Source organism: Lynx rufus, unplaced genomic scaffold, assembly GCF_022079265.1.
Source record: "Lynx rufus isolate CCGP_SWC_20201006 ecotype Redwood Valley unplaced genomic scaffold, mLynRuf1.p SCAF_24, whole genome shotgun sequence".
In the NCBI taxonomy this organism is placed as follows: domain Eukaryota; kingdom Metazoa; phylum Chordata; class Mammalia; order Carnivora; family Felidae; genus Lynx; species Lynx rufus.
Genome location: NW_025814839.1, coordinates 15,829,333 through 15,857,201, shown reverse-complemented (window position 1 = coordinate 15,857,201; position 27,869 = coordinate 15,829,333). Strand labels below are relative to the sequence as shown.

General features: G+C 37.9%; 1 protein-coding gene across 3 annotated transcripts in view; it reads left to right on the top strand.

Annotated features, from left to right (window-relative positions):
• Window positions 1-27,615, top strand: part of SLC5A1 (solute carrier family 5 member 1) — a 73,155-nt gene extending 45,540 nt beyond the window's left edge. Inside the window, exons 11-16 of one of the 3 annotated variants that reach the window (XM_047088198.1) lie at window positions 3,208-3,358; window positions 5,603-5,771; window positions 12,086-12,301; window positions 13,995-14,100; window positions 15,053-15,058; window positions 27,398-27,615. In XM_047088198.1, coding sequence (XP_046944154.1) covers window positions 3,208-3,358; window positions 5,603-5,771; window positions 12,086-12,301; window positions 13,995-14,100; window positions 15,053-15,058; window positions 27,398-27,615 — 866 coding nt within the window. Of the gene's footprint in view, window positions 1-3,207; window positions 3,359-5,602; window positions 5,772-12,085; window positions 12,302-13,994; window positions 14,101-15,052; window positions 15,059-27,389 lie in introns of all 3 variants that reach the window. The other 2 variants (XM_047088197.1, XM_047088196.1) reach the window with 2 other exon arrangements.
• The last annotated feature ends 254 nt before the right edge of the window (window positions 27,616-27,869 follow it).

The window sequence follows — 27,869 nt, the reverse complement described above, 5'->3', positions numbered from 1 at the left end:
CTAACTCCTTGAAAGGGACCTTTGTTTAAACGTTTTTACTTATGTCTTTTGAGAGACACTGAGAGAGAACACGTGTGTGCACATGTGCATGCAAACGGGGGAAGAGCAGAGAGAGAGGGAGAGAGAATCCCAAGCAGACTTCACGCTGTCAGCATGGAGCCTGATGTGAGGCTCCATCCCACAAACTGTAAAATCATGACCTGAGCTGAAATTAAGCATCAGATGCTTAACTGACTAGGCCACCCAGGTGCCCCTAAATGCACTTTTGTTTTACCAACTGAAAAGTGAGGGAATTAGACTAGAGGATCTTTATAACTCCTTCTATAGCTCCAGTAGTCTGTGGTCTATGTGGTACAAACTCAGGAAGGACGATTAAAAAATTCCCAACAAATGACAAAATAATTGAAGGAGACAGCCTTTATTTTTCTTCTTGCAAGGCTGTTGATAAAAACAACTATAAAATTATTTATAGATGTAAGTCTAGAGGAATGATAGAATCATTTCCAAAAAGATCTCAAGAGGCAGGGATGTTGACTCAAATGTAATAAGCTAAAGTTTAATAGAGGTAATATGTCAAGTTCTGTATATTTGGGTCCCCCAAAACCAATTATAAAGAGTATTAGAAGAAACTGAGGATCTTTAGTGTGGAGAAGAGAGAGTTTAAGAAAACACGAGTTATCTTTGAATATATGAAAGATGGTGAAGTGGATGAAAGATAAGACCTCTCTGGTTGGGTAGCATAAGGACTGTGTCTAAGGCCACAAAGAGGCAGATAACAGCCTGGTTAGGACTGCCCAAGAGGGAGCAGACTCCCTGTGGGGTAGTAGATCTCCTAATGCTAGAGAGTTTGGGCAGATAGAATGTAGAAGGGATTCTACCAATGGATGATAGGCCTAGGTGACCTCTAAGGTTACTTTTACTTCTAAGACTGTAGTCTCTATGATGGGCTCTCAGCATGACCTGGCCTTCCAACCTAGCAGGGACAACTTTATGCTCTCCTTGGTATGGAAGTAGTAATAGAGATTATAGCCAACCATGCTTGCCATGACTGGGAAAAATTTAAGAACAATATCTTATTCTGATTTGGGCAAGTGTAGTATTATCCCCATTTAACATATTAGGAGATGAGGCCTAGAGGTTGGCATAACTTGCTTGGGGTCAGAGTTGGAAACACACCCTTGTCTTTTTTTTTTTGATGACAGTTTTACTGAATTATAATTCACATACCACATAATTAACCACTTAAGGTATACAATTCAGTGGTTTTTTTAGTATATTCACAGAGTTGTACAACCATCACCACAATTACAGACAATTTTTATCATCTCCAAAAGAAATCCTGTACCTATTAGCAATCATCCCATATTTCACCCCAAACTCCTTAGCCCTAGGCAATCACTGGTATACTCCCTGTCTCTATGAATTTGCTTACTCTGAGCATTTCATATAAGTGGGATTATACAATAGTTGTCCTTTTTGTCTTGCTTCTGTCACTTAGCATAATGTTTTCAAGGTTCATTCATGTCATAGCATGTGTAAATACTTCATTCCTTTTTATTGATAAATAATATTCCATTGCATGGACATATCACATTTTGTTTATCCATTTATCAGTTGATGGACATTGTATTGTTTCTACTTGGCTATTATAAATAATACCACTATGAACATTCATGTTCAAGTTTTTATGTGGACATATGTTTTTATTTCTTTTGGGCAGACACCTAGGAGTGAAATTAATGAGTCATATGGTAACTGCATGTTTATTTTGAGAAACTGCAAGATTATTTGCACAGTGGCTATGCCCTTTTATCTTACTGCCAACAATGTATGAGGCTCCTATTTCTTCACATCTCCACCCATACTTGTTATTATCTGTCCTTTTTAAAAATTATTATTACAGCCACCCTAGTGGATACAGAGTAGTATCTTATTGTGGTTTTGATTTGAACTTCCCTGATGTTGAGCATCTTTTCATGTGATTATTAGCTACTTGTTTATCTTCTTTGGAGAAATTTCTTTCTTTTTTTAAAATATCATTTATTGTCAAATTGGCTAACATACAGTGTATACAGTGTGCTCTTGGTTTGGGGGGTAGATTCCCATGATTCATCGCTTACATACAACACCCAGTGTTCATCCCAACAAGTGCCCTCCTCAATGCCCATCACCCATTTCCCCCCTCTTTCCCACCCCCCTCCCCATCAACCCTCTGTTTGTTCTCTGTATTTAGGAGTCTCTTATGGTTTGCCTCCCTCTCTGTTTGAAACTATTTTTTCCCCTTCCCTTCTCCCATGGTCTTCTGTTAAGTTTCTCAAGTTCCACATATGAGTGAAAACATATGATATCTGTCTTTCTCTGACTGACTTATTTCACTTTGCATAATACCCTTCAGTTCCATCCACATTGCTGCAAATGGCCAGATTTCATTCTTTCTTGTTGCCAAGTAGTATTCCATTGTATATATAAACCACATCTTCTTTATCCATTCAGCAGTTGGTGGACATTTAGGCTCTTTCCGTAATTTGGCTATTGTTGAAAGTGCTGTTATAAACATTGGGGTACATGTGTCCCTATGAATCAGCACTCCTGTATCCTTTGGATAAATTCCTAGTAGTGCTATTGCTGGTCATAAGATAGTTCTATTTTTAATTTTTTGAGAAACTCTTTGGAGAAATTTCTATTCAAGTCCTTTGCCCATTTTAATTGTATTTTTTGTCTTTTTATTATTCAGTTACACATTTTATGCATATATTCTGCATACTAGACCCTTATTAGATATATGAATTGCAATATTTCCTTCTATTCTACATGCTTTTCACTTTCTCAAAAACCTCATTTTTGGAATCCTAGTTTGAATCTTTCTGCCATGCCATGAATTTTTTGAGTAAAAGACCTTATAAAAGTCCTCTTAGATGGAAACACACACACATACCATCATCATCATCACCATTAACCACTATCATCATCATTCATTTGCAAACTACCTCATATATATTTTGCCCCTATCTCTTTGTTGATTGCTTTGGGCTAACAATATAATTTAAAGCCATTGTCCATTCCTTAAAATGTCTAGCCTTTCTGGAGAGATAAATCAAAGAATATGGCATGGTTTCAGAAGGCAAACAAATCTTGAGTCCTCACAATTTCCAAGTACAAAAGAGCTGAGGTACTGTGTGTACCACTCAGAACCTCCTTCTCTTCCAGGACTGCGAGGCCTGATGCTGTCAGTCATGTTGGCTTCTCTCATGAGCTCCCTAACTTCCATCTTCAATAGTGCCAGCACCCTCTTTACCATGGACATCTACACCAAGATCCGAAAACGAGCGTCTGAAAAAGAACTCATGATTGCAGGAAGGTAAGTGTAGCTTCTTCTTGTCACCCACCATGAAAGCTTGAATGTATCCGCCTCCCGCCTCCCATGCTAGGGAAGATTGGTAGATATCTGGGTAGAATGAGAGTAACCTCTGTAGCTAGTTATATTTGCATGTCAGTGGGATTTAATTTTAAATTGAAGATCATCAAACAATGCCTGTTTTGAGTAAGATGTGGCATCACAAATCATCTAGTCTAACCCTCAGTTTATCAACAAAAAAAACGAGGCTCATCTTGCCTAAATCCAGGCAGTCTGGACAGTGGCAGAGCCAGGATTGGAACTCAGACCAACTGAGTCCTTGTCCAAGGCTCATTATCCGTTCCCATGTGACCCCCCTCAGTCCTACACTATAGCTTTTCATATGGGCCATCTCTGAGGCCCAGATGCCTCTGATGCCTTGACCCTTTGCTGCAACATTTTGCTAGACCATTATGAAGGTCAAGTGATAGTATGCTTGAGAACATGCTCTGTAAAGTCTAAAGCACAATACTCTGTGTACATTTGTTATTGCCAAATGGGATAATGGACACAATAGGATACTGAAAGCCAGGAGAGTTGGTATATGGGTCGGAGGTGCTCATAATTCATAGAGTGGATGCTCTGGATAGAGTACTAACCAAAGCTCTGCAATGCCTCTTTGTGGGGCTATGGCAGGTCAACTTCTTCAGATCAGGAGGATCAAGTCTGTGTGATATCAATCAAGGGAAAGTTTCACAGTGAGTGCAGAAGGGGTATGGGCTGCCACCTCATAGGTCTCATCAGTAAGATTAGGGCAAAGGAAGGAAAGGAAAAATGACAGGCCACTCTCAGGTGATGAAATACCTGGCACCCAGGGGAGATCTGACCAGGCCAGAGTCTACTACTTTGCTTCACAGAAGGCAGCACCATCACCCTGAATGGTTTTTCCCTTAGAAACGACTTCATAATTTTTTTCCTGTTATCTATAAGGCTCAAGATGAACATGGAAAGAGAACCTTTTTTTTTTTTTGTTTTGTTTTGGGTTTGCTCAGGGCTGGCCTGCTTGGCTCTGAGATTGTTGGAGCTCACATTTTTGTGTATTCTATGACTGCTGCCCTGGGGCTTATCCTTGCCCTAGACTGGCTTACAGGAAACAATCCCAAACTTTGCTATGGGGACTGTAAAAGCAATCAAGAGCTCAGAGAAGCGAGAGGTAAGCATGGCATGCAGTACTTGAGGAAATCTCCTGGAGGAGGGAGACCTGAACTAAGTCCAAAATGGTGGGTAGTGGGTAAATGGGGGGCAGTGGAAGGACATTCCAGAGGGAGAAATATATGAGTGAAAACACTGCTTTACGAAGGTTAGTTTAAGACTCTTGCCTTAAATTCATATAAGTAAGGGAAGGGAATCATAGCCCTCTTTCTAATTAAATCAAGAGCACAAGTAAGAGGAGCTTTTAAGGGAATCCTCCAATCTCTTCAAGACTTGAAGTGAAACTCAAGGAGAGGAGAATCGGAAATACTTGGTAGTGTCCATTCCTTTATAAACTCTTTTTGGCTTGTGGTTTTCACTTTATTACAAAGAAGAGGAGGAAAAGGAGAAGGAGGAGAAGAAGAAAATAAAAATTATAGTCTTTACTATTTATTGAGTGGTTACTGTTTGCTAGGTGTTTTACTATAGTTGATCCTTATTCCAAAATAGCAAGGTCAGTCATATTATTCCAAATTCACAAATGGAGAAATTGAGACTCAGAGAGGTTAAGCAAGGTGTCCTTTGTTGCAGAGAGAAAAACATGTGACTCCAGGATTGTCTGGCTCCAAAATCCATACATTTATTCCTATACACTACTACTTGTCGAAGTGTGATTCTTTTATGTCAGTGACTGGTTTAGGTTACTATTGAAAGTCAAGTGCATTTCAGTTATTCATAGGCACAGATGACTTTCCCAAGGAGGCAGCATACAGAGGAAAAAAGCCTCAAGAATGAATTTGCTAATTATTTTTCCTTGCCATGGTCATGTTACACACACACACACACACACACACACACACACACACACACCATGTATATATGATATATAATAAATGAAATTACATATACACATATATAAATATATACATTTATCTATCTATCTATCTATCTATCTCCCTATATATCTGTGTATACACACACACACACACACACACACACACACCTGATACATAGAGATATATATTTATTCACACAGAGCCATTTATTGACATTCTGTTGTGGGGGCTTTGATTTCAGGTTGTTCATCTTGGTGCTGACTGGCATCAGCATTGCCTGGGTGCCCATTGTGCAGTCAGCGCAAAGTGGGCAGCTCTTTGATTACATCCAGTCCATTACCAGTTACTTGGGACCGCCCATTGCAGCTGTCTTCCTGCTTGCTATTTTCTGCAAGAGAGTTAATGAACAGGTAGGTATCATTTATGCATGCCCCAAAAAACCACTCTGACACAGAAATTCCCACCCAGATCGATATATTCTCTGTTAGAGGGATTCTATTTCCCACAGATCTCAAGCAGGAAGATGTGCTGCTGAGGGTTTGTATGGGAAAGGCTTCAGGGACTCTCCTAGGTTCACATTCTTTTGGACTCCCACTCCTCCTTGCTGCAGCTTCCAAACTCATTCCCAACTAATGATGTACATTTTCCATGTAATCTTGGTGATTTTGACCTGACAACATGACACTCCGTAGGAAGTTTGTAGCCCCTGGGTAAGCAGCTCAGGAGCAAGTCTTAACATAGGCTACCTTCAGTGGTTCTTCAGTGAGCTTGGCTTTCCAGCTGGTAATTCTCAGGGCCCAGTGAAGGATGAAGTCCTGGTGCTCAAGCAGTTTATATGCAAAATAGCATAAGGTAGATAGTAATTGAGGGATAAAATATGGCATAGAACATAAGAAAGGATTCTCAGGCTATATCAACATGAACTGAAACTGAGAGGGAAGAGAGGGCATTCAAAGCAGAGAGAACAGCACCTTCCTGAGGCTCAGAGGTGGAAGTGCAAAGGTAAGGGGGAGGGTCAGGGGCTTGAAAGGAATCTCACCTGGCTTGAGAGAAAGTTTGTGTGTATGGATAATGGAAGACATGCTAGAAAGACAGGTTAGAGTTAAATTAGGAATGGCTCCTTTGAGGACCCAAATAAATTCACAAATGAAAGAGGAGAGATCACAACCAACACCATAGAAATACAAGCAGTTATAAGAGAATATTATGAAAAATTATATGCCAGCAAACTGGGCAATCTGGAAAAAATGGACAAATTCCTAGAAACATACAAACTACCAAAACTGAAACAGGAAGAAATAGAAAATTGAACAGACCCATAACCAGCAAAGAAATGAATCAGTAATTAAAAGTCTCCAACAAACAAAAGTCCAGGGTCAGATGGCTTCCTAAGGGAATTTGACCAGACATTTAAGGAAGAGTTAATACCTATTCTTCTCAAACTGTTCCAAAAAAAATAGAAACGGAAGGAAAACCTCCAGACTTATTCTATGAGGCCAACATCACCTTGATTCCAAAGCCAGGCAAAGTCCCACTAAAATGGAAAATTATAAGCCAATATCCCTGATGAACATGGATGCAAAAATTCTTAACAGGATACTAGCAAATCGAATCCAAAAGTACATTATTCACCATGATCAAGTGGGATTTATTCTTGGGCTGCAGGGGTGGTTCAATATTTGCAAATCAGTCAACATGATATACCACATTAATAAAACAAAGGGTAAGAACCATATGATCCTCTCAATAGATGCAGAAAAGGATTTGACAAAAATTAAAATTATTGATAAAACCCTCAACAAAGTAGGGATAGATGGAACATACCTCAACATCATTAGGGCCATATATGAAAGACCCACAGCTAATATAATCCTCAATGGGGGAAAACTGAGAGCTTTTCCTTTATGATCAGGAACCAGACAGGGATGCCCACTCTCACTATTACTATTTAACAGTGTTGGAAGTCCTAGCTTCAGCAATCAGACAACAAAAAGAAATAAAAGATATCCAAATTGGTAAGGAAGAAGTCAAACTTTCATTATTTGCAAATGACATGATACTCTATGTAGAAAATTGTAAAGACCCCCACCAAAAAATTGCTAGAACTAATACATGAATTCAGAAAAATCACAAGATATAGCATCAATGTACAGAAATCTGTTGAATTTCTATACACCAATAATGAAGCAGCAGAAAATAGAAATCAATAAATCAATCCCACTTACAATTGCACCACAAACAGTAAGATACCTAGGAATAAACCTAACCAAAGAGGTAAAAGATCTGTACTCTGAAAACTATAGAACACTTATGAAAGAAATTGAAGAAGACACACACAAAAAAATGGGAAAAAATTCCATGCTCATGCACTGGAAGAACAAATGTTAAAATGTTTAAACTACCCAAATAAATCTACATATTCAATACAATACCTATCAAAATGCCACCAGCATTTTTCACAGAGCTAGAACAAACAATCCTAAAATTTGTATGGAACCACAATAGCCAAAGTAATGTTGAAAAAGTTCAATGCTAGAGGCGTCACAATTCTGGACTTCAAGCTATATTACAGATCTGTAGTCATCAAGACAGTATGGTACTGGCACAAAAACAGACACACAGATCAATGGAACAAAACAGAAAACCCATAAATGGACCCACAACTATATGGTAAACTAATCTCTGAAAAGCAGGAAAGAATATGCAATGGGAAAAAGACAGTCCTTTCAACAAATGGTTTTGGGAAAACTGGACAGCAACATGGAGAATGAACATGGACCACTTTCTTGCACCATACACAAAAATAAATTCAAAATGGATGAAAGATCTAAATGTGAAACAGGAAACCATCAAAATCCTACAGGAGAAAAAAGCAGCAACCTCTTTGACCTCGGCTGCAGCAACTTCTTACTAGACATGTTGCCAGAGACAAGGGAAATGAAAGCAAAAATGAACTTCTGGGACTTCATCAAGATAAAAAGCTTATGCACAAAACTGAAGGTAGCCTGTGGAATGGGAGAAGATATTTGCAAATGACATATCTGATAAAGAGTTAGTATCCAAAATCTACAAATAACTTATCAGACTCAACACTCAAAAACCAAACAACCCAGTTAAGAAAAGGGGCAAAAGACATGAATAGTCACTTTTCCAAAGAAGACATCCAGATAGCTAACAGACACATGAAAAGATGCTCAACATCATACATCATTAGGAAATACAAATAAAAACCATGATGAGATTCTACTGCATACCTGTCAGAATGGCTAAAATTAACAACACAAGAAACAACAGTTGTTGGTGAGGATGTGGAGAAATGGGAACCTTCCTACACTGTTGATGGGAATGAAACTAGTTGCAAACACTCTAGAAAACAGTATGGAGGTTCCTCAAAAAGCCCAACATAGAAATTCCCTGTGCAATTCCCTCAGCAATTACATTACTAGGTATTTACCCAAAGGATACAAAAATACAGATATGAAGGAGTACATGTAACCAAATGTTTATAACAGCATTATCAACAATATCCAAACTATAAAAAGAGCAGAGCCCAGGTGTCCATTGACTGATGAATATATATATATATAGTATATATACACACACAATGAAATATTAGTTAGCTATAAAAAATAATGAAATCTTGCCATTTGTAACAATGTGGATGGAGCTAGAGTGTATTATGCTAAATGAAATAAGTCAATCAGATAAAGACAAATACCATATAATTTCACTCATGTGGAATTTAGGAAACAAAACAGATGAACATATGGGAAGGAAAAAAAGAGGGAAGCAAACCATAACAGATGCTTAATGATAGAGAACAAACTGAGGGTTGATGGAGGCAGGTGAGTGGGGATGGGCTAGGTGATGAGTATTAAGGAGGGCACTTGTTATGAGCACTGGGTGTTGTATGTAAGTGATGAATCACTGAATTCTATTCCTGAAACCAATATTATACTATATGTTAACTAACTAGAATTTAAATAAAAATTTGGGGGGTGCCTGGGTGGCTCAGTTGGTTAAACATTCAATTCTTGGTTTCAGTTCAGGTCATGATCTCATAATTTGAGCCCTGTGTCAGGCTCTGTGCTGGACAGCATGGAGCCTGCTTGGGATTCGCTCTCTCTCTCTCTCTCTCTCTGCCCCTTCCCTGCTCAAACACGCACGCGCACACACACACACACACACACACTCTCTCTCTCTCTCTCTCTCTCTCTCTCTCTCTCTCAAAAAAAAAAAAAAAGAACAACCTTTAAATAAAAGTTTTTGGGGAAAAAAGGAATGGCTCCTTTGAAAGCCAGGCTAGAGTTTGGATTTTCAGTGGAGTGCTGTCACAGGTATTGAACCATGAAAAGGATGTCTTTGGATATGCCTTCTGACTGAAGTGTTGCTCAGCTCTCTCTGTATCAAACCACCTACATGTCTGAGGAAGGCTGGGATGGAATGGGGTGTTGACTGTGTAGCTTATTGTCTGAAGCAGTATAAATGATAATATATTTTTGGTTAGAGATAAGTTCTTTCTCCCAATAGGACAGAAACAAGTACCTCACTGGAGTGACCCAGATTTGAAGTATAAAATTACCACATGTGCCTCTCTTCCCTCAACATTTGCTATTAGGAACATAGTCCAGATTTGCTGGTATCACAAAACTGCATGCACAGATAAACACCCTTGAAAAATAAGAAAAAAACCCTGCAAGTTATGGCAGGTTAGAAAAATGGGTACAATCTTAGGATATATTTCAATAGATATTGGCAGAAGCTGAGAGATTTCTAAAATGTAAGTTAGTAAAGTATGGCTAAAAGCCCAGTTGGGTATTGCCACGAACCAAAAACAGATTCAATTCAACAAAGGACTGGGGCATTCAAAAAATAAGGCTAAGAATTGGGATACAGTGTAATGGTTCTCAACTGGGGGTGATTTTGCCCTTTCCCCAGGGGATATTTGGCGATGTCTGGTAACAGTTTTGATTGCTATGATTTGGGTTGCTGTTTAGTGAGTGGAGGCCAGGGATGCCACTAAACTTTCTACAGTGCACAAGACAGCTTCTCCCATGCTCACCTCCCACCCCCAAAAGAATTTTCAAGCCCAAATGTCACAGTGCTGAGGGTGAAAAACCCTTGCCTAGAGTCTCTGGAGAGTAACATGTAGAGACTGCAAAGTGATTCTCAGGACAGGTCAGAGATTGTGTTTGATGAGGGTGACTCTAAATCTTGAGGAAAATGTCAAAGATTTCCCAGATTTTTCAAGGGCCTCTTGCAAATAAGACTAAAAGAACAGGAACAGGCTAACTGCCAAGAGAGAAGGAAAGTTCTAGAGCAGATTTTATCAATATTATTTATACAAACTAAAGTAAAAACATATTTTTTGAATGAATAAGTGTATGGGGGTTAATGGGGAATGTCTTTTTCTTTTTCCTTATCATCTATCTATCATCTATTTATCATCTATCTATCTATCTATCTATCTATCAGATACTTCCAGATGCCAGACATAGAAATAGGCACTAGCAACACAAAGGGAATAAGGAATAAGTTCTGTTTCCTTCTCTGGGCAACTTCCCAGTTCAGATGGGGAGCAAGAGAAGTAAGTGAATGAATGATTCCATAGCAGTGGGATCAGCGTTGGCATGGAGGTGTGCCTACAGTGCAGTCACAGCAAGGAGGATGGGCCTGCCCAATTCTGTCGTGGGAGGGCGAGAGGGGACATTTAAGTGAGAACAAGGTTACTAGGAAGGGAAGAGCCTGTGCTTTCCCAGATATAATGACCTGTGCAAAGACCCAGGACATAAATACTCATGACATGATAATGCAGAACATCTGGGATATAAAGTGCAGGGGTACCTGTGGCTAGCAGAGTTCAAGAATCAACATTTGACATGAAGGCTCTTTCTTCCCACCCTTCTATGAATTCACTCTACTTTGTCACTGCTCCTTTTAAAATGTGGGACTCTAGATTCAGACCTGGTTCTCTAGGTGAGGACTGACCAAAAAAAGGGGGAGAGGGTAGAGGGAAGGAAGGAAGATAAGAGAGAAGGAAGGAAGGAAGGGTGGAAAGGGTTAAAAAAAACCCTGAGAAATTGTCCCCCAATAATTCTAGTCTCTTAAAGCTTTCCATATTTCTAATATGAAAACCCAAAGCTTAATGTAAAAACACATAGTATAGTTTTATGTTCTCAAATTAAAAACAGTGACTTTGGATCTTAAAAGAGGTTAATGAAGAAAGTAGTATTTATATCTTGATGGAAACATTCCTTTCTCTTCCATCTCCAAAAGACCCAATTTTTTTTTCAGTTTGTTCAAGGAATACATATTACTTCACAAGTAATTACATTGCATCTGAACATGGCTAAATCTGGAAGCTGATGGTGGTAGTAGCTACAGGGAGAGAGATTCAAATTACTTTTAAAATTAAAGGGAATTTTTGGAATTAAATCTTTGGATTGACATTCAACACCAGTTATTAGACACTGTACCCCATTATATTATGAATCCTCATTTTAAGACCCAGGTAAAATCACATCACTGAAACATGATAAACACACCTGCTGAAGGCTTAGGCCTGACATCACACTCCTAGCCGTATTCTGAACTCCAGTGTTCTGGCTTCAGATGGCCTGAAGATATCATTTGTTTCATTTTTGTTCCTTTGCCTCTGTCCCCCTAGGAATGCCCAGCTGTTTTGTGTGTTCGGTATTGGCTAACCCAGGGTTTTCTTTCACAGGGAGCCTTTTGGGGACTGATCATAGGATTTCTGATTGGGGTGTCCCGTATGGTGGCTGAATTTTCCTATGGAACTGGGAGCTGCATGAAGCCCAGCAACTGTCCCAAAATTATCTGTGGTGTGCACTACTTGTATTTTGCCATCATCCTTTTTGTCATTTCTATCATCATCATTGTGGTTGTGTCTCTCTTCACCAAGCCCATTCCAGATGTGCATGTGAGTATCCATTTTGGGGAGGTGTCCTGCCCTTGTTTCATGTTCATGCTGCAACACCCACCTTGGTTGCCCTTTTCTCAATTAGACATTTGCACTCATATGACTAAAATAGCCCATGCTTGCAATTTGTTTTACGTAGAAAGACACAGAACAGAAAACATGGTGTGCCAGCAAAGCAGTATCAAGCATGTGTCTTTGGCAGAAGTTTTCATAGTAGTTCAAATTTCAGTTGAAAGGGTATTCTCTGGATCCTTCACCCTGAGTGACAGCACAACACAAGGGCATGAGATCACATGGGTGAGCACAGGGGCTACCCTGGCTGAGATGCTCATATCTCAAATAGGAACTTAGATTTTTTCTAATAGTCCCATGGCATGACTTCCAGGGGTCCCAGCAAGGGATATACTTAGTTACAAAAATCACCACACTCAGGGAAATTTGAAGTATGATATTCCCTTAATTTTTGTCCAATTAAGCTTCCAAACAATTACCCGTATAGTTTGAGAAATTTCAAACAATATCAAAGTCCAATTGATTCAAGACTCCAAAAATAGTAAATACTCTCCTTTAACTCTAGATGTCACCCTTGGTTTAAGATTTATTCACAGCCCTCCCAATGCAGATGAAGATTTCCCATTATGGGTCATTTTTACCATAAGCAGTATAGTCTGGTGGCTCAGTACAGCTGACATTTTACCTTTTTAAGGTTTCTTAGGAACAGAGCTAGAGAGTTAGCCAAGGTCATTTTTGCCCATAGAGAAAGAGAAAGTGACTTTTTAGTCACAGGGACTTATGGAATCCCTAAGAGACCTTCAACCTCATTATGAATTTTTCAAAGCTGTGACCAATCTTGATGTAAAACAAAGACTGCTTTTATAGCAGAAGAACCGCCATTATGTTTTTTTGCTGAATCTGTCAACTGGCTTTCTTTGTGTTGTTTTTAATGCTTCCTGATGTCTCAGTGTTTGCAAATATTGCAGCCCCAAGCACATTTAGCTCCATGATTCCTCTTGAAGTAGAGAAAGGAAGGTAGTCACCAAAAGAGGTCATGGGTAGAATGAACACATTAAATTGATTTTCAGACTTCTACGAGTTTCTGGTTTCATGTCCATAGAAGCTGTGTCTCCAGCTCTACTCTATTCTAATATGGCTCATAATTCTACAGATTATGTCCTTATAAGGTAACAAACACATAGTATAAAACTCTACTCTTATACTGTTGGTCTAGACAAATAAGTGTAAAGGAACAAATTTGGTTATCATATGTGAGAAGAGTTCATTCATTCAACAAAAATTTCTTTATTCAAGGCAGTCTCTTAGTCTCTGAATATAATATCACACAATGTGAATTCATGTGTATAATTCACATTGAAGTATCCATATTTAGAAATAATGTTGTAGATGGAACTGTTAATCTATGTTTTTGTTGGTACTGAGAGACTACGATACCTCTTTTTTTGTTGTTGTTTTCATTTTTTATTGAGTTTCATTGAGCAAACACTGGCAAAGTGAATGTCTCACTGGGAGTGCCTCCAATGCCCACTGTATTCTAGAGCAATGGCTAGCTATCTACTGACACCTTTCAGGAAGTGATGTACCTTTTCCTTTCTTGAGCACATATCTTTGTTCTCCAACTTCTTGACCCAAGACACTATTTGGATCTTTCTGCTAACCTGTTTTGCTTTCTCCATAGCTCTATCGTCTGTGTTGGAGCCTGCGCAACAGCAAAGAGGAACGTATTGACTTGGATGCAGGAGAGGAGGACATCCAAGAAACCCCAGAGGAGACCATTGAAATAGGTGATTTGTGATTCAGAACCTAGTTCCAAGCCCTAAAAAGTTACTCCTCCAATAGCAAGGCCACTGTACTGAAGCATTTATGAAATGTCTTCATCAAAGCTCAGATCTCTCTTCTGGAAGGGAGTAGGGAGTGAGGTGGGGAATGAGATGGAATGGATGGGAAATTCACTCTGAGGCCTGGTCAAGGGGAAGAGAGAGGTGCAGAACAATCCTAGCCTCATTATGTCTCATAGTTCACAGTGTGAACTATGTAAGTATGAGTTGGGTATTTGCCACCCTGACTTGATTTGAGGCATGGCCAAGGACAAGGGAAGAATCAGAGCTTGTGAACTGAAAGCAGTTGGAACCTAAGCTATGGTTAGTTCTAGTGACATCAGGAAGATGGGTGAGAGGCTCTTGGGGTCTTATGTCTCATCAGCTTACCACATCAGATTTAGAAAATCAAATTTCCCTGAAGTCCAGTAAGATAATGCATAGTCAGTGTTTAGAGACTTATCCTGATCATGGGGAAATGCTTTCCTCAGCTTTTATATTGGAGCTTTTTCTCCCTACTTGGGAGTGGTGCACACATTTAGGATGGTTGTGGAGATGTATTGTATGTAGAGGTGTGGGAGTGCAAGATCATATGTGCTTTATCTGGTGCTGGACTGGAAGTCACATCACTCCATCTGAAGGGGAGCACAGATGCAGCAGAATAAGTTCTGAATATGCATCAGAAATATATAACCCTAGTTCTGGAAAGGGCTCTAGATATCATTTGGTCTTATGGCCTTATTTTATGGACATGTGAATTGAGAGTCAGGAAGGAAGTGGCTTTACCTATTATCCCAGCTCTGATACAATCTTCTCTTGGTCTCTAAAGACCTTTTAGTTTTCTTAACAGAAACCCATGGGGGAGGGGAAGGAAAAAAGAAAAAAAAGAGGTTAGAGTGGGAGAGAGCCAAAGCATAAGAGACTGGTAAAAACTGAGAACAAACTGAGGGTTGATGGGGGGTGGGAGGGAGGGGAGGGTGGGTGATGGGTATTGAGGAGGGCACCTTTTGGGATGAGCACTGGGTGTTGTATGGAAACCAATTTGACAATAAATTTCATATATTGGAAAATTAAATTAAATTAAATTAAATTAAATTAAATTAAATTAAAAAAAAAGAAAAAAAAAGACCTTTTAGTTTTGAAACCTGTGATTCTGCATGTACTGGAAAGAATCTAGAGCCACAAGCAGTTGACCATGTTGTTGAAAAAGGTAGACATTTTCTGCTTCCTTGGAGCAGGGAGACATGGACATGCTACCTGCTTCTCCCACTTCCAAAAATGTCTCCACACTGAGTGAGAATATCATAGATTTAAAAGGGACATGGATGAGAAGTCTTTTGCATGTTTTAATGTAGAAGAAGAGGTTAGTTATGTACCAGAGGGCAAATTTAAGACTGATGAGTGGAATCTTATTTTATTTTATTTTTATTTTTATTTTTTATATGATTATCCAGTTGCCCTAGCACCATTTTATTTTTATTTTTTATTTTAATCCCAGTGTGGTTAGCATACAGTGTTACATTAGTTTCATGTGTATAATATAGTGATTTAACAATTCTATACTTTATTCAGTGCTCCTTAAGGTAAGTGTGATCTTAATCCCCTTCACCTGATTTATTATCACCCCACCTCTCCTCTGGTAACCATCAGTGTATTCTATATAGTTAAGAGTCTTTTTTTGTCTGTTTGTTTTGTTGCTTAAATTCCACATATGAGTGAAATCATACGGTATTTGTCTTTCTCTGACCGACTTATTCACTTAGAAGTACCTCTAGGTCCATCCCTGTTGTTGCAAATGGCAAGATTTCATTCTTTTTTATGGCTAAGTAATATTCTATTGTATCTATATACCACATCTTCTTTTTTTTTTTTTTTTTTTTTGGAGGATCGAGAAGTATTTATTTATTTATTTATTTATTTTTTGATTTCAACTGCATTCTATTTTTTTTTTATATGAAGTTTATTGACAAATTGGTTTCCATACAACACCCAGTGCTCATCCCAAAAGGTGCCCTCCTCAGTACCCATCACCCACCCGCCCCTCCCTCCCACCCCCCATCAACCCTCAGTTTGTTCTCAGTTTTTAACAGTCTCTTATGCTTTGGCTCTCTCCCACTCTAACGTCCTTTTTTTTTTTTTTTTTTTTTTTTTTTTTCCTTTCCCTCCCCCATGGGTTCCTGCTAAGTTTCTCAGGATCCACATAAGAGTGAAACCATATGGTATCTGTCTTTCTCTGTATGGCTTATTTCACTTAGCATCACACTCTCCAGTTCCATCCACGTTGCTACAAAAGGCCATATTTCATTTTTTCTCATTGCCACGTAGTATTCCATTGTGTATATAAACCACAATTTCTTTATCCATTCATCAGTTGATGGACATTTAGGCTCTTTCCATAATTTGGCTATTGTTGAGAGTGCTGCTATGAACATTGGGGTACAAGTGCCCCTATGCATCAGTACTCCTGTATCCCTTGGGTAGATTCCTAGCAGTGCTATTGCTGGGTCGTAGGGTAGGTCTATTTTTAATTTTCTGAGGAACCTCCACACTGCTTTCCAGAGCGGCTGCACCAATTTGCATTCCCACCAACAGTGCAAGAGGGTTCCCGTTTCTCCACATCCTCTCCAGCATCTATAGTCTCCTGATGTGTTCATTTTGGCCACTCTGACTGGCGTGAGGTGATACCTGAGTGTGGTTTTGATTTGTATTTCCCTGATAAGGAGCGACGCTGAACATCTTTTCATGTGCCTGTTGGCCATCTGGATGTCTTCTTTAGAGAAGTGTCTATTCATGTTTTCTGCCCATTTCTTCACTGGGTTATTTGTTTTTCGGGTGTGGAGTTTGGTGAGCTCTTTATAGATTTTAGATACTAGCCCTTTGTCCGATATGTCATTTGCAAATATCTTTTCCCATTCCGTTGGTTGCCTTTTAGTTTTGTTGGTTGTTTCCTTTGCTGTGCAGAAGCTTTTTATCTTCATAAGGTCCCAGTAATTCACTTTTGCTTTTAATTCCCTTGCCTTTGGGGATGTGTCGAGTAAGAGATTGCTACGGCTGAGGTCAGAGAGGTCTTTTCCTGCTTTCTCCTCTAAGGTTCTGATGGTTTCCTGTCTCACATTTAGGTCCTTTATCCATTTTGAGTTTATTTTTGTACATGGTGTGAGAAAGTGGTCTAGTTTCAACCTTCTGCATGTTGCTGTCCAGTTCTCCCAGCACCATTTGTTAAAGAGGCTGTCTTTTTTCCATTGGATGTTCTTTCCTGCTTTGTCAAAGATGAGTTGGCCATATGTTTGTGGGTCTAGTTCTGGGGTTTCTATTCTATTCCATTGGTCTGTGTGTCTGTTTTTGTGCCAATACCATGCTGTCTTGATGATGACAGCTTTGTAGTAGAGGCTGAAGTCTGGGATTGTGATGCCTCCTGCTTTGGTCTTCTTCTTCAAAATTCCTTTGGCTATTCGGGGCCTTTTGTGGTTCCATATGAATTTTAGGATTGCTTGTTCTAGTTTCGAGAAGAATGCTGGTGCAATTTTGATTGGGATTGCATTGAATGTGTAGATAGCTTTGGGTAGTATTGACATTTTGACAATATTTATTTTTCCAATCCATGAGCAGGGAATGTCTTTCCATTTCTTTAAATCTTCTTCAATTACCTTCATAAGCTTTCTATAGTTTTCAGCATACAGATCCTTTACATCTTTGGTTAGATTTATTCCTAGGTATTTTATGCTTCTTGGTGCAATTGTGAATGGGATCAGTTTCTTTATTTGTCTTTCTGTTGCTTCATTGTTAGTGTATAAGAATGCAACTGATTTCTGTACATTGATTTTGTATCCTGCAACTTTGCTGAATTCATGTATCAGTTCTAGCAGACTTTTGGTGGAGTCTATCGGATTTTCCATGTATAATATCATGTCATCTGCAAAAAGCGAAAGCTTGACTTCATCTTTGCCAATTTTGATGCCTTTGATTTCCTTTTGTTGTCTGATTGCTGATGCTAGCACTTCCAGCACTATGTTAAACAACAACGGTGAGAGTGGGCATCCCTGTCGTGTTCCTGATCTCAGGGAAAAAGCTCTCAGTTTTTCCCCGTTGAGGATGATGTTAGCTGTATACCACATCTTCTTTATCCATTCATCTATTGATGGACACTTGGGCTACTTCAATAAATTGGCTATTGTAAGTAATGCTGCAATAAACATAAGGGTCATATATCTTTATGAATGTGTTTTCTTTCTTAAAATTTTTAAATGTTTATTTATTTTTGAGAGATAGAGACAGAGTGTGTGCAGGGGAGGGGCAGAGAAAGAGGGAGACACAGAATCCAAAGCAGGCTCCAGGCTCTGAGCTGTCAGCACAGAGCCTAATGTGAGGCCTGAGCCCATGACACATGAGATCATGACATGAGCTGAAGTCGGATGCCTAGCTGACTGAGCTACCCAGGTACCCCTATGAATTAGTGTTTTCATATTTTGGGGTAGATACCCAGTAGTGTGATTACTGTATCATATGTAATTTGATTTTTAATTTTTTGAGGAGCCTCTGTACTGTTTTTCACAGTGGCTGCACCAGGTTGCATTCCCACCAACAGTGCACAAGAGTTCCTTTTTTTTCCACATCCTCACCAATGCTATTTGTTTCTTGTGTTTTTGATTTTAGCCACTGTTACAAGTGTTAAGTAGTCATTGTAGTTTTGATATGCATTTCCCTGACGACGAATGATATTGAACATCTTCTCATGTCTGTTGGCCATCTGGATGTCTTCTTTGGAGAAATGTCTGTTCATGTCTTCTGTTTTTAAACTGGATTATTTGGGTTTTTTTTTGTGTGTGTTCAGTTGTATAAATTTTTAATATATTCTGGATACTAACCCTTTATCAGATATGTCATTTGCAAATATCTTCTCCCATTCCATAGGTTGCCTTTTAGTTTCATTGATTGTTTCCTTTGCTGTGCAGAAGTTTTTATTTTGATGAAGTCCCAATAGTTTATTTTTGCTTTTGTTTTCCTTGTCTCAGGAGACGTAATCTAGAAAAATATTGGTATGGCTGATGTCAGAGAAATGACTGCCTGTACTTTCCTAGGATTTTTATAGGTCTCACAGTTAGGTCCTTAATCCGTTTTGAGTTTATTTTTGTGTATGGTGTAAGAAAGTAATCTAGTTTCATTCTTTTGCTCAGTTTTCCCAACACCATTTTTTGAAAAGACTCTTTCCCATTGCATATTCTTGTATTTTTGTGTCAATACCATGTTTTGATTACGACAGCTTTGTAGTATATCTTAAAATATGGGGTTGTGATGCCTTCAGTTTTATTCTTTTTCAAAATTGCTTTGGCTATTTGAGGTCTTTTGTGGTTCCATACAAATTTTATGATTATTTTTTCTAGTTCTGTGAAACATGCTGTTGGTATTTTTGATAGGGATTGCATTAAATCTGTGGATTGCTTTAGGTAGTATGGATGAGTTTAGACTATCTTTACATTTCTTTGTGTTGTCTTCAATTTCTTTCATCAATGTTTTATAGTTTTCAGAGTACAGGTCTTCCACCTCCTTGGTTAGGTTTATTCCTAGGTATTTTATTATTTTTGGTGAAATTGAAATGTTTTCTTGATTTCTCTTTTTGCTACTTCATTATTAGTGTATAGAAATGCAATGGATTTCTGTATATTGATTTTACATCCCACAACTTTACTGAATTCATTTATCAGTTCTAGTAGTTTTTTGGTGGAGTCTTTTAGGGTTTTCTGTATATAGTACCATGTAATCTGTGAATAGTAAAAGTTTTACTTCTTCCTTACCAATTTGGATGCCTTTTAAATCTTTTCATGATCTAATTTCTGTGACTAGGACTTCCTGTACCATGTTGAATAAAAGTGGTGAGAGTGGACATCCTGTCTTGTTCCTGACCTTAGGGGGAAAGGTCTCAGTTTTTCCCCACTGAGTGTGATGTCCACTGTGGGGGTTTTTCATATATGGCTTTTATTCTGTTGAGGTATGTTCCCTCTAAACCTACTTTATTGAGGTTTTTTTGTTGTTGTTTTTTGTTTTTTTTTAATTCAAGAATGGATGCTGTACTTTGTCAAATGCTTTTTCTGTATCTATTGATATATTGAAATGATCATATGGTTTTTGTGTTTTCTCTTATTGATATGATGTATTATGTTGATTGATTTGTGAATAATGAACCACCCTTGCACCCCAGGAATAAATCCCACTTGATTGTGTTGAATGCTTTTTTTCATGTATTGTTGGATTTGGTTTGCCAATATTTTGTTGAGAATTTTTGCATCTATGTTCATCAGGGATATTGCCCTGTAGTTCTCTTTTTTTTTTTTTTTGTATTTTTTTTAATGTTTTTGGTGTCAGGATGAGTGGTCTCATAGAATGAGTTTGGAAGCTTTCCTTCCTCTTTTATATATTTGGGAATAGTTTGAGAAGAATAGGTATTAACTCTTTAAATGTTTGGTAGAATTCATCTGTGAAGAAATAAGTTCCTCAACTTTTGTTTGTTGGCAGTTTTTTTCTTTTTTCTTTTTTTTAAATTTTATTTTTTCTTTTTAAATTTTACATCCAAATTAGTTAGCATATAGTGCAACAATGATTTCAGGAGTAGATTCCTTAGTGCCCCTTACCCATTTTGCCCACCCCCCCTCCCACAACCCCTCCAGTAACCTTCAGTTTGTTCTCCATATTTATGAGTCTCTTCTGTTTTGTCCCCCTCCCTGTTTTTACATTATTTTTGTTTCCCTTCCCTTAAGTTCATCTGTTTTGTCTCTTAAAGTCCTCATATGAGTGAAGTCATATGATTTTTGTCTTTCTCTGACTAATTTCACTTAGCATAATACCCTCCAGTTCCATCCACCTAGTTGCAAATGGCAAGATTTCATTCTTTTTGATTGCCAACTAATACTCCATTGTATATATATGCCACATCTTCTTTATCCATTCATTCATCATTGGACATTTGGGCTCTTTCCATACTTTGGCCATTGTTGATAGTGCTTCTATAAACATGGGGGTGCATGTGTCCCTTCGAAACAGCACCCCTGTATCCCGTGGATAAATGCCTAGTAGTGCAATTGCTGGGTTGTAGGGTAGTTCTATTTTTAGTTTTTTGAGGAACCTCCATACTGTTTTCCAGAGTGGCCACACCAGCTTGCATTCCCAGGGAGGTTTTTTTTTTTTTTTATTACTAATTCAGTTTCATTACTGGTCATTGGTCTGTTCAAATTTTCTATTTCTCCTTGATTCAGTTTTGGAAATTTATGTGTTTCTAGAAATTTATCCATTTCTTATAGGTTGTTCAATTTGCTGGCATAGATTTTTTCATAATATTCTTTTATAACTCTTTGTATTTCTGTGGTGTTGGTTGTTATTTTTCCTCTTTTATTTCTGATTTTCTTTACTTGAGTCTTCTCTCTAACTCTTTCCCTCTTTTTGATGAGTCTGGCTAAAGGTATATCAAGTTTGTTGGTCTTTTCAACAAACCTCATTTCAACAAACCTGGCTCCTGGTTTCATTGATCTGTTCCAGTGTGTGTGTGTGTGTGTGTGTGTGTGTGTGTGTGTGTGTGTTTAGTATTTATTTTGTTTGTTTCTTCTCTAATCATTATTTTTCCTTCCTTCTGCTGGTTTTGGGTTTTGTTTGTTCTTTTTCTAGTTCCTTTAGGTGCATGGTTAGGTTGTTTATTTGAGATTTTTCTTGCTTCTTGAGGTAGGACTATATTGCTATATAATTCCATCTTAGAACAACTGTTGCTACATCACAAAGCTTTTGGACCATTGTATTTTTTGTTTGTTTGTTTGTTTGTCTCCATTTATTTTTTGATTTCCTCCTTGATTTCTTGGTTGCCCCACTCATTGTTTAGTAGCATGTTATTTAACCTCCATGTATTTGTGTTTTATCTAGATTTTTTCTTATGGTTGATTTCCAGTTTCATAGCATTGTGTTTAAAAAGATGCAGAATATGACTTGGATCTTTTAGAATTTGTTGAGGCTTGTTTTGTGGCTTAATATGTGAATCTATTCTGTAGAATGTTCTATTGTACTTGAGAAGAATGTGTATTCTGCTGTTTTAGGATGAATGTTTTGAATATATCTGTTAGGTCCATTTGGTCTAATGTGTCTTCAAAGCCACTGTTTATTTGTTGATTTTTCTGTTTAAGTGATCTATACATTGATGTAAATGGGGTGTTAAAGTCCTCTACTATTATTGTATTACTATCGATTACTTCCTTTATGTTTGTTATTAGCTGCTTTATGTATTTGGGTGTCTCCAAGTTGGGGGCATAAATATAACTCTTATATCTTCTTGTTTGTGCCCTTTATGATTATATAGTGTCCTTCTTTGTCTCTTGTTACAAGTATTTATTTATTTATTTATTTATTTATTTATTTATTTATTATCTATCCATGGTCTTTGGTTTAAAGTCAGTTTTGTCTGATTGCTACCCTGGCTTTCTTTTTACTTCCATTTGCATGATAAATCTTTTCTATCCCTTTACTTTTTTTTTCTTCAAATTTTTGTTAAATTCTGGTAGTTAACATATAGTGTAATATTGGTTTCAGGAGTAGAATTTAGTGATTCATCACTTACATATAACACCCTGTGCTCAGCCCAAGTGCCCTCCTTAAAACACATCACCCATTTAGCTCATCCCCCCCATCCACTTCTCCAGCAACCTTCAGTTTGTTCTCTATAATTAAGACTCTATAATTAAGACTTTGCTTCCCTCTCTTTTTTCCCATTCCCTATGTTCATTTGTTTTGTTTCTTTTTTTTTATTAAAAAAAATTTTTTTAACGTTTATTTATTTTTGAGACAGAGAGAGACAGAGCATGAACGGGGGAGGGGCAGAGAGAGAGGGAGACACAGAATCCAAAGCAGGCTCCAGGCTCTGAGCCATCAGCCCAGAGCCCGACGCAGGGCTTGAACTCACGGCCCGCGAGATCGTGACCTGAGTTGAAGTCGGACACTTAACTGACTGAGCCACCCGGGCGCCCCTGTTTTATTTCTTAAATATCACATATGAGTGAAATCATATGGTATTTGTCTTTTTCTAATTTATTTCCATTATATATATATAATGCTTATTTCCACTATATATATATATACATATATATGTATATGTATATGTGTATGTATATGTATATGTATATATATATATTACTTAACTGGGTCGCTTATATATCTTTTTTATCCATTCATCAGTCGCCCACTTCACTTTCAATCTGCATGTGTCTTTAGGTCTGAAATGAGTCTCTTGTAGGCAGTGTATAGATGGGTCTTGCTTTTTTTGGGGGGGGGGTCTTGCCTTTTAATCCATTATGTCACCCTATGTCTTTTTATTGGAACACTTAATCCATTTACATTCAGAGTAATTATTGATAAGAATGTTCTTATTGCCATTTTGTTATTTATTTTATGGTTGTTTTTGTAGTTCTTCTGTTTCTTCTCTTGCTCTCTTGTTCCATGGTTTTCTTTAGTGATATATTTGGATTCCTTTCTCTTATTTTTTGCATATCTATTACTGGTTTTTCATTCACGGTTACCATTAGGTTTATATATAATATCTTATGCATATAGCAGTCTATATTAAGTGATGGTCACTTAAACTTGAACCCATTCCTTACTCCTCTCTCCTCTATGTTTTAGGTAAATGGTGTCATACTTTACATCCTTTTATTTTGTGACTCTCTTAACTAATATTCATAAATATATTTGTTTTTTACTGCTTTTGTGTTTCTTATTTTTCTTACTCCTACTTTCCTTTCCACTCAAGGAGTCCCCTTTAACAGCTTTAACCAGCTTGTAGGGCTGGTTTCATGGACATTAATTCCTTTAATTTTTGTTTGTCTGGGAAACTCTTTATCCCTCCTTATATTCTGAATGATGGCCTTGATGAATAGAATAGTCTTGGCTGCAGGTTTGTTTGTTTGTTTGTTTGTTTTTCCTTTCAGCACTTTGAGTATATCATGCCACTCCCTTTTGGCTTGCAAAGTTTCTGCTGAAAATCAGCTGATAGCCTTATGCAGTTTCCCTTGTATGTAACCATTTTCTTTTCTTTTTCTTTCTGCTTTAAAAATTCTTTATCACTACTTTTTGCCATTTTATAATTTTGTAAAAGGTTTATTTATTTATTTGAGAGAGACAGAGACAGTGCCAGTGGGGGAGAGGCAGAAAGAGAGGGAGAGAGAGAATCCCAAGTGAGCTCTGTGCTGCCACTGCAGAGCCTGATTCAGGGCTTGAATTCATGAAACTTCAAGATCATGAACTGAACTGAAAACAAGAGTTGGACGCTTAACCTACTGAGCCACCCAGGTGCCACTTTTTTACCATTTTAAGTACTATGTGTCTTGATGTGGACCTCCTTGGGTTGATTTTTGGGGGCTTGCTGTGTCTCCTGGATCTAAATTTCTGTTTCCTTCCCCAGATTTGGGGATTCTCAGTTATTATTTCTTTGAATATTTTTTTCTTTTTTAATATTGCAGAAATATATTTATTATTTTTTAAAATATAATTTATTGTCAAATTGGCTTACATACAACATGCAGTGCTCATACCAACAAGTGCTGAATAAATTTTCTGCCCCATTTCCTTTCTTCCCCTTCTGGGATCCTTATAATGCAAATGTTATTATGCTTGAGAGTATTGCTGAGTTTTCTAAGTCTATTTTCATTTATAATTATTATTTTTCCTCTCTCCTGTTCAGTTTGATTGCTTTCCATTACACTGTCCTCCAGGTTGCTGATCTGTTCTTCTGCTTTCTCTAGTCTACTATTTATTCCATCCAGGGTACTTTTAACTTCAGTTATTGAGTTCTCCATTTCTGATTGGCTCTTTTTCATTTTTTCTGTCTCTTTGTTAAGGGTCTTACTGAGGTCCTCCACTTTTTTCTTAAGTCCAGTGAGTATCTTTATGACCATTACCTTAAATTCTCTATCAGGCATATTACTTGTCTCTTTTGCTTAGATCTCTTGCTGTTTTTTTTTTTTTTGTCTTTTTTGGGACATATTCCTCTGTCTCCTCATTTTGTCTCTCTGTCTCAAAATGTTTTAAATGTTTATTTATTTATTTTGAGTGAGGGAGAGAGAGAGAGAGACAGAGAGAACAAGTGGGGCAGAGAGAAGGAGAGACAGAATCCCAAGCAGGCTCTGCATCATTAGTGCAGAGCCTAATGCAGGGCTCGAACACAAGAACTGCAAGATCACGACCTGAGCTGAGATCAAGAGTCGGATGTTTAACCAAATGAGCCATGCAGGCACCCCTCTGTCTGTTTCTATGTGTTAGGAAAGTCAGCTACGTCTCCTGTTCTTGAAAGTATGAAGAAGAGGTCCTGTAGTGCCCTGCAGTGCAATGTCCCCTGTTCACCAGAATAGAACTCATCCAATTTTAACTCAAAGTGAGGAGGCCGTATAGTGCAGAGACATAGTATGGGATTTGGATTCAATAAGAACTGGGGTTGAATTCTTACCTCTTTACTTACTCCTTGTGCAAGTGATTACATTTTTTCTAAAGCTTATATTCTTTATATAAAAGTATTCTAAATGATAGACTATACCTTATATCATTGTTGGAAACACTGAATGAGATAATGCTCCATTATAAGAATTGGCTATAGGTATCACCATCTTGATTTCTGCTAAGGAAGAATTTTCTAACTGAATTGGTCTAGAAAGGGGTAAGCAGAAAGTGTGCATCTATCAAGAATTCCATAGTGGAGACTCCCACACTGCCTAGAGAATTGGCTTAATGACTTCTAAGGTTCATGGCAACCTTGAATTCTGTTCTTTCTTGAAGAACTCGTGGTGAAAACACATGACCCTGACTTATTGTAATAAAATAAATTAAGATCTCTTGAGGGCTTTTATAGATAATATATGTCACTGTCACCATTCTCTGAGCAACAGCAGCATGAACCTATCTTGCCATCATCACCATTATTGTCATCATGACTGATAATATGATCATAACATATTTTAATTATGAATACCTTACTCTAGATTCATTTTAGCACCATATCATACTTTTAATAAGATAATAAAAATATAATTCTTCCAACTTTACAGATAAGGAAAATGAGATATAGAGATTTTCTCAAGGCTGCCCAACTTTTTATTGATCCAGATCACCATGAATTTCTTACTTGGGCTGGTCAGTGAGCCCAACTTTTGTTACTCCCTCTCCATTCTCCTATTTTGGTGGAGTGAACCAAAGAATGGGTTCAAGGAGACTGGAATCTTTCTTATACGCATGAGAGAAAAGAATAGAAGGAGACTATTACTTCTTGATATCAACTACACTCTGGGCATTCTCTTATAAAATCTTATAATGAAGGTGTTATTTATCCAATTTTACACGCACTTGAAGATAAGACAGGTGAATTAGCAAAACCATAAACCCGAGTTTTGGTTCCAGTTCTGAGACATGTATGTGCTTAATCACTAAGGTTATTTGCAATTCTAAAAGTTTGTAACTCTTAAAAAATAAGAGAGTGGAGAGGAGTAGTCTCTGACCGTCATGCTGAAAACACAGTGTGCTTGATTTCATATCTAGTGAGCCATGGATCTGGGATTCTAATCCAGGTCTATATATCTCCAGTGTCACACACTGGCTCAGAGGAGAGAATCAGTTCCCTTGGTGGGCATCTGCTTTGAATGACAGGGCCAGTTAGGTGGTTTGATTCAGCAGTGTTTATATGCAAGAGCAGACATTAAGCCCTGGAAGTGTTGATTGTTGCTGCCCTGTATCAGGGAGTATTCAGACCAATTATTACCACATGGCTGGATATGTTGTAAAACTTTGGAACTTTCAGGTGTAGCCAATATGCTCTTGAGTCATGCCAGTCTCACTGCTTTCCAGTGATGTGGTAAACAGATATGAGCTTATGTGTTTCAGAGGTGGGTTTCCATATTGTTCATATGTCATATTTCCAAGCCCATTGTTAACACTTTTTCTCGCAAAGTATTATTTCCTGCTTGATTATGACTTGCCTAAATCAAAATTTATTTTAATTGGCCTGATAGAGATAAAACATAATTTATTTGATCATAAAGATGTAGAATTCATCTATTACCATCATCTTATAATTAATAAGTTCACTTAAACATTTGTACCATTTCCTTTCCTGCAAACAAGAAAGTTGGGAAATGTCTGTAGAATGGTAGATGTTCCATTTCATGACATCTCACCTGAAACCTTTCCCTGTGCCTCCTGCTTCTATATCCAATCATCTCTCTCTCTCTCTCTTTTTATCTTTCCCCTGACACAGAAGTTCCTGAGGAGAAAAAAGGATGTTTCAGGCGAGCCTATGACCTGTTTTGTGGCCTGGACCAACAGAAGGGCCCCAAGATGACAAAGGAAGAGGAGGCGGCAATGAAGCTGAAGATGACAGACACCTCTGAGAAGCCTTTGTGGAGAACAATAGTTAATATCAATGGCATCATCCTGCTTGCTGTGGCTGTTTTCTGCCATGCATTTTTTGCCTGAGCCTTGCCTTCTGCTATAGGCTGTGTTTGGGAAGGCCAGACTTTTACTCTGCCTCCTTTAGTACCATTCTGTGGTATTAAAGTAAACCAGCCAGTTGTAAATTTTGCCCAAATGATAAATGTGTACAGGTGTAATTGCAGGTTAGCTGAAGAAAAATCATTAATTTGCTCTTAACTTATGTTATTTGAGGCCAGTGTGGTATTGTCAGCTGTACATATTAGAGCTGCAGAAGGAAAGTCCAACTCAGTCGTGTC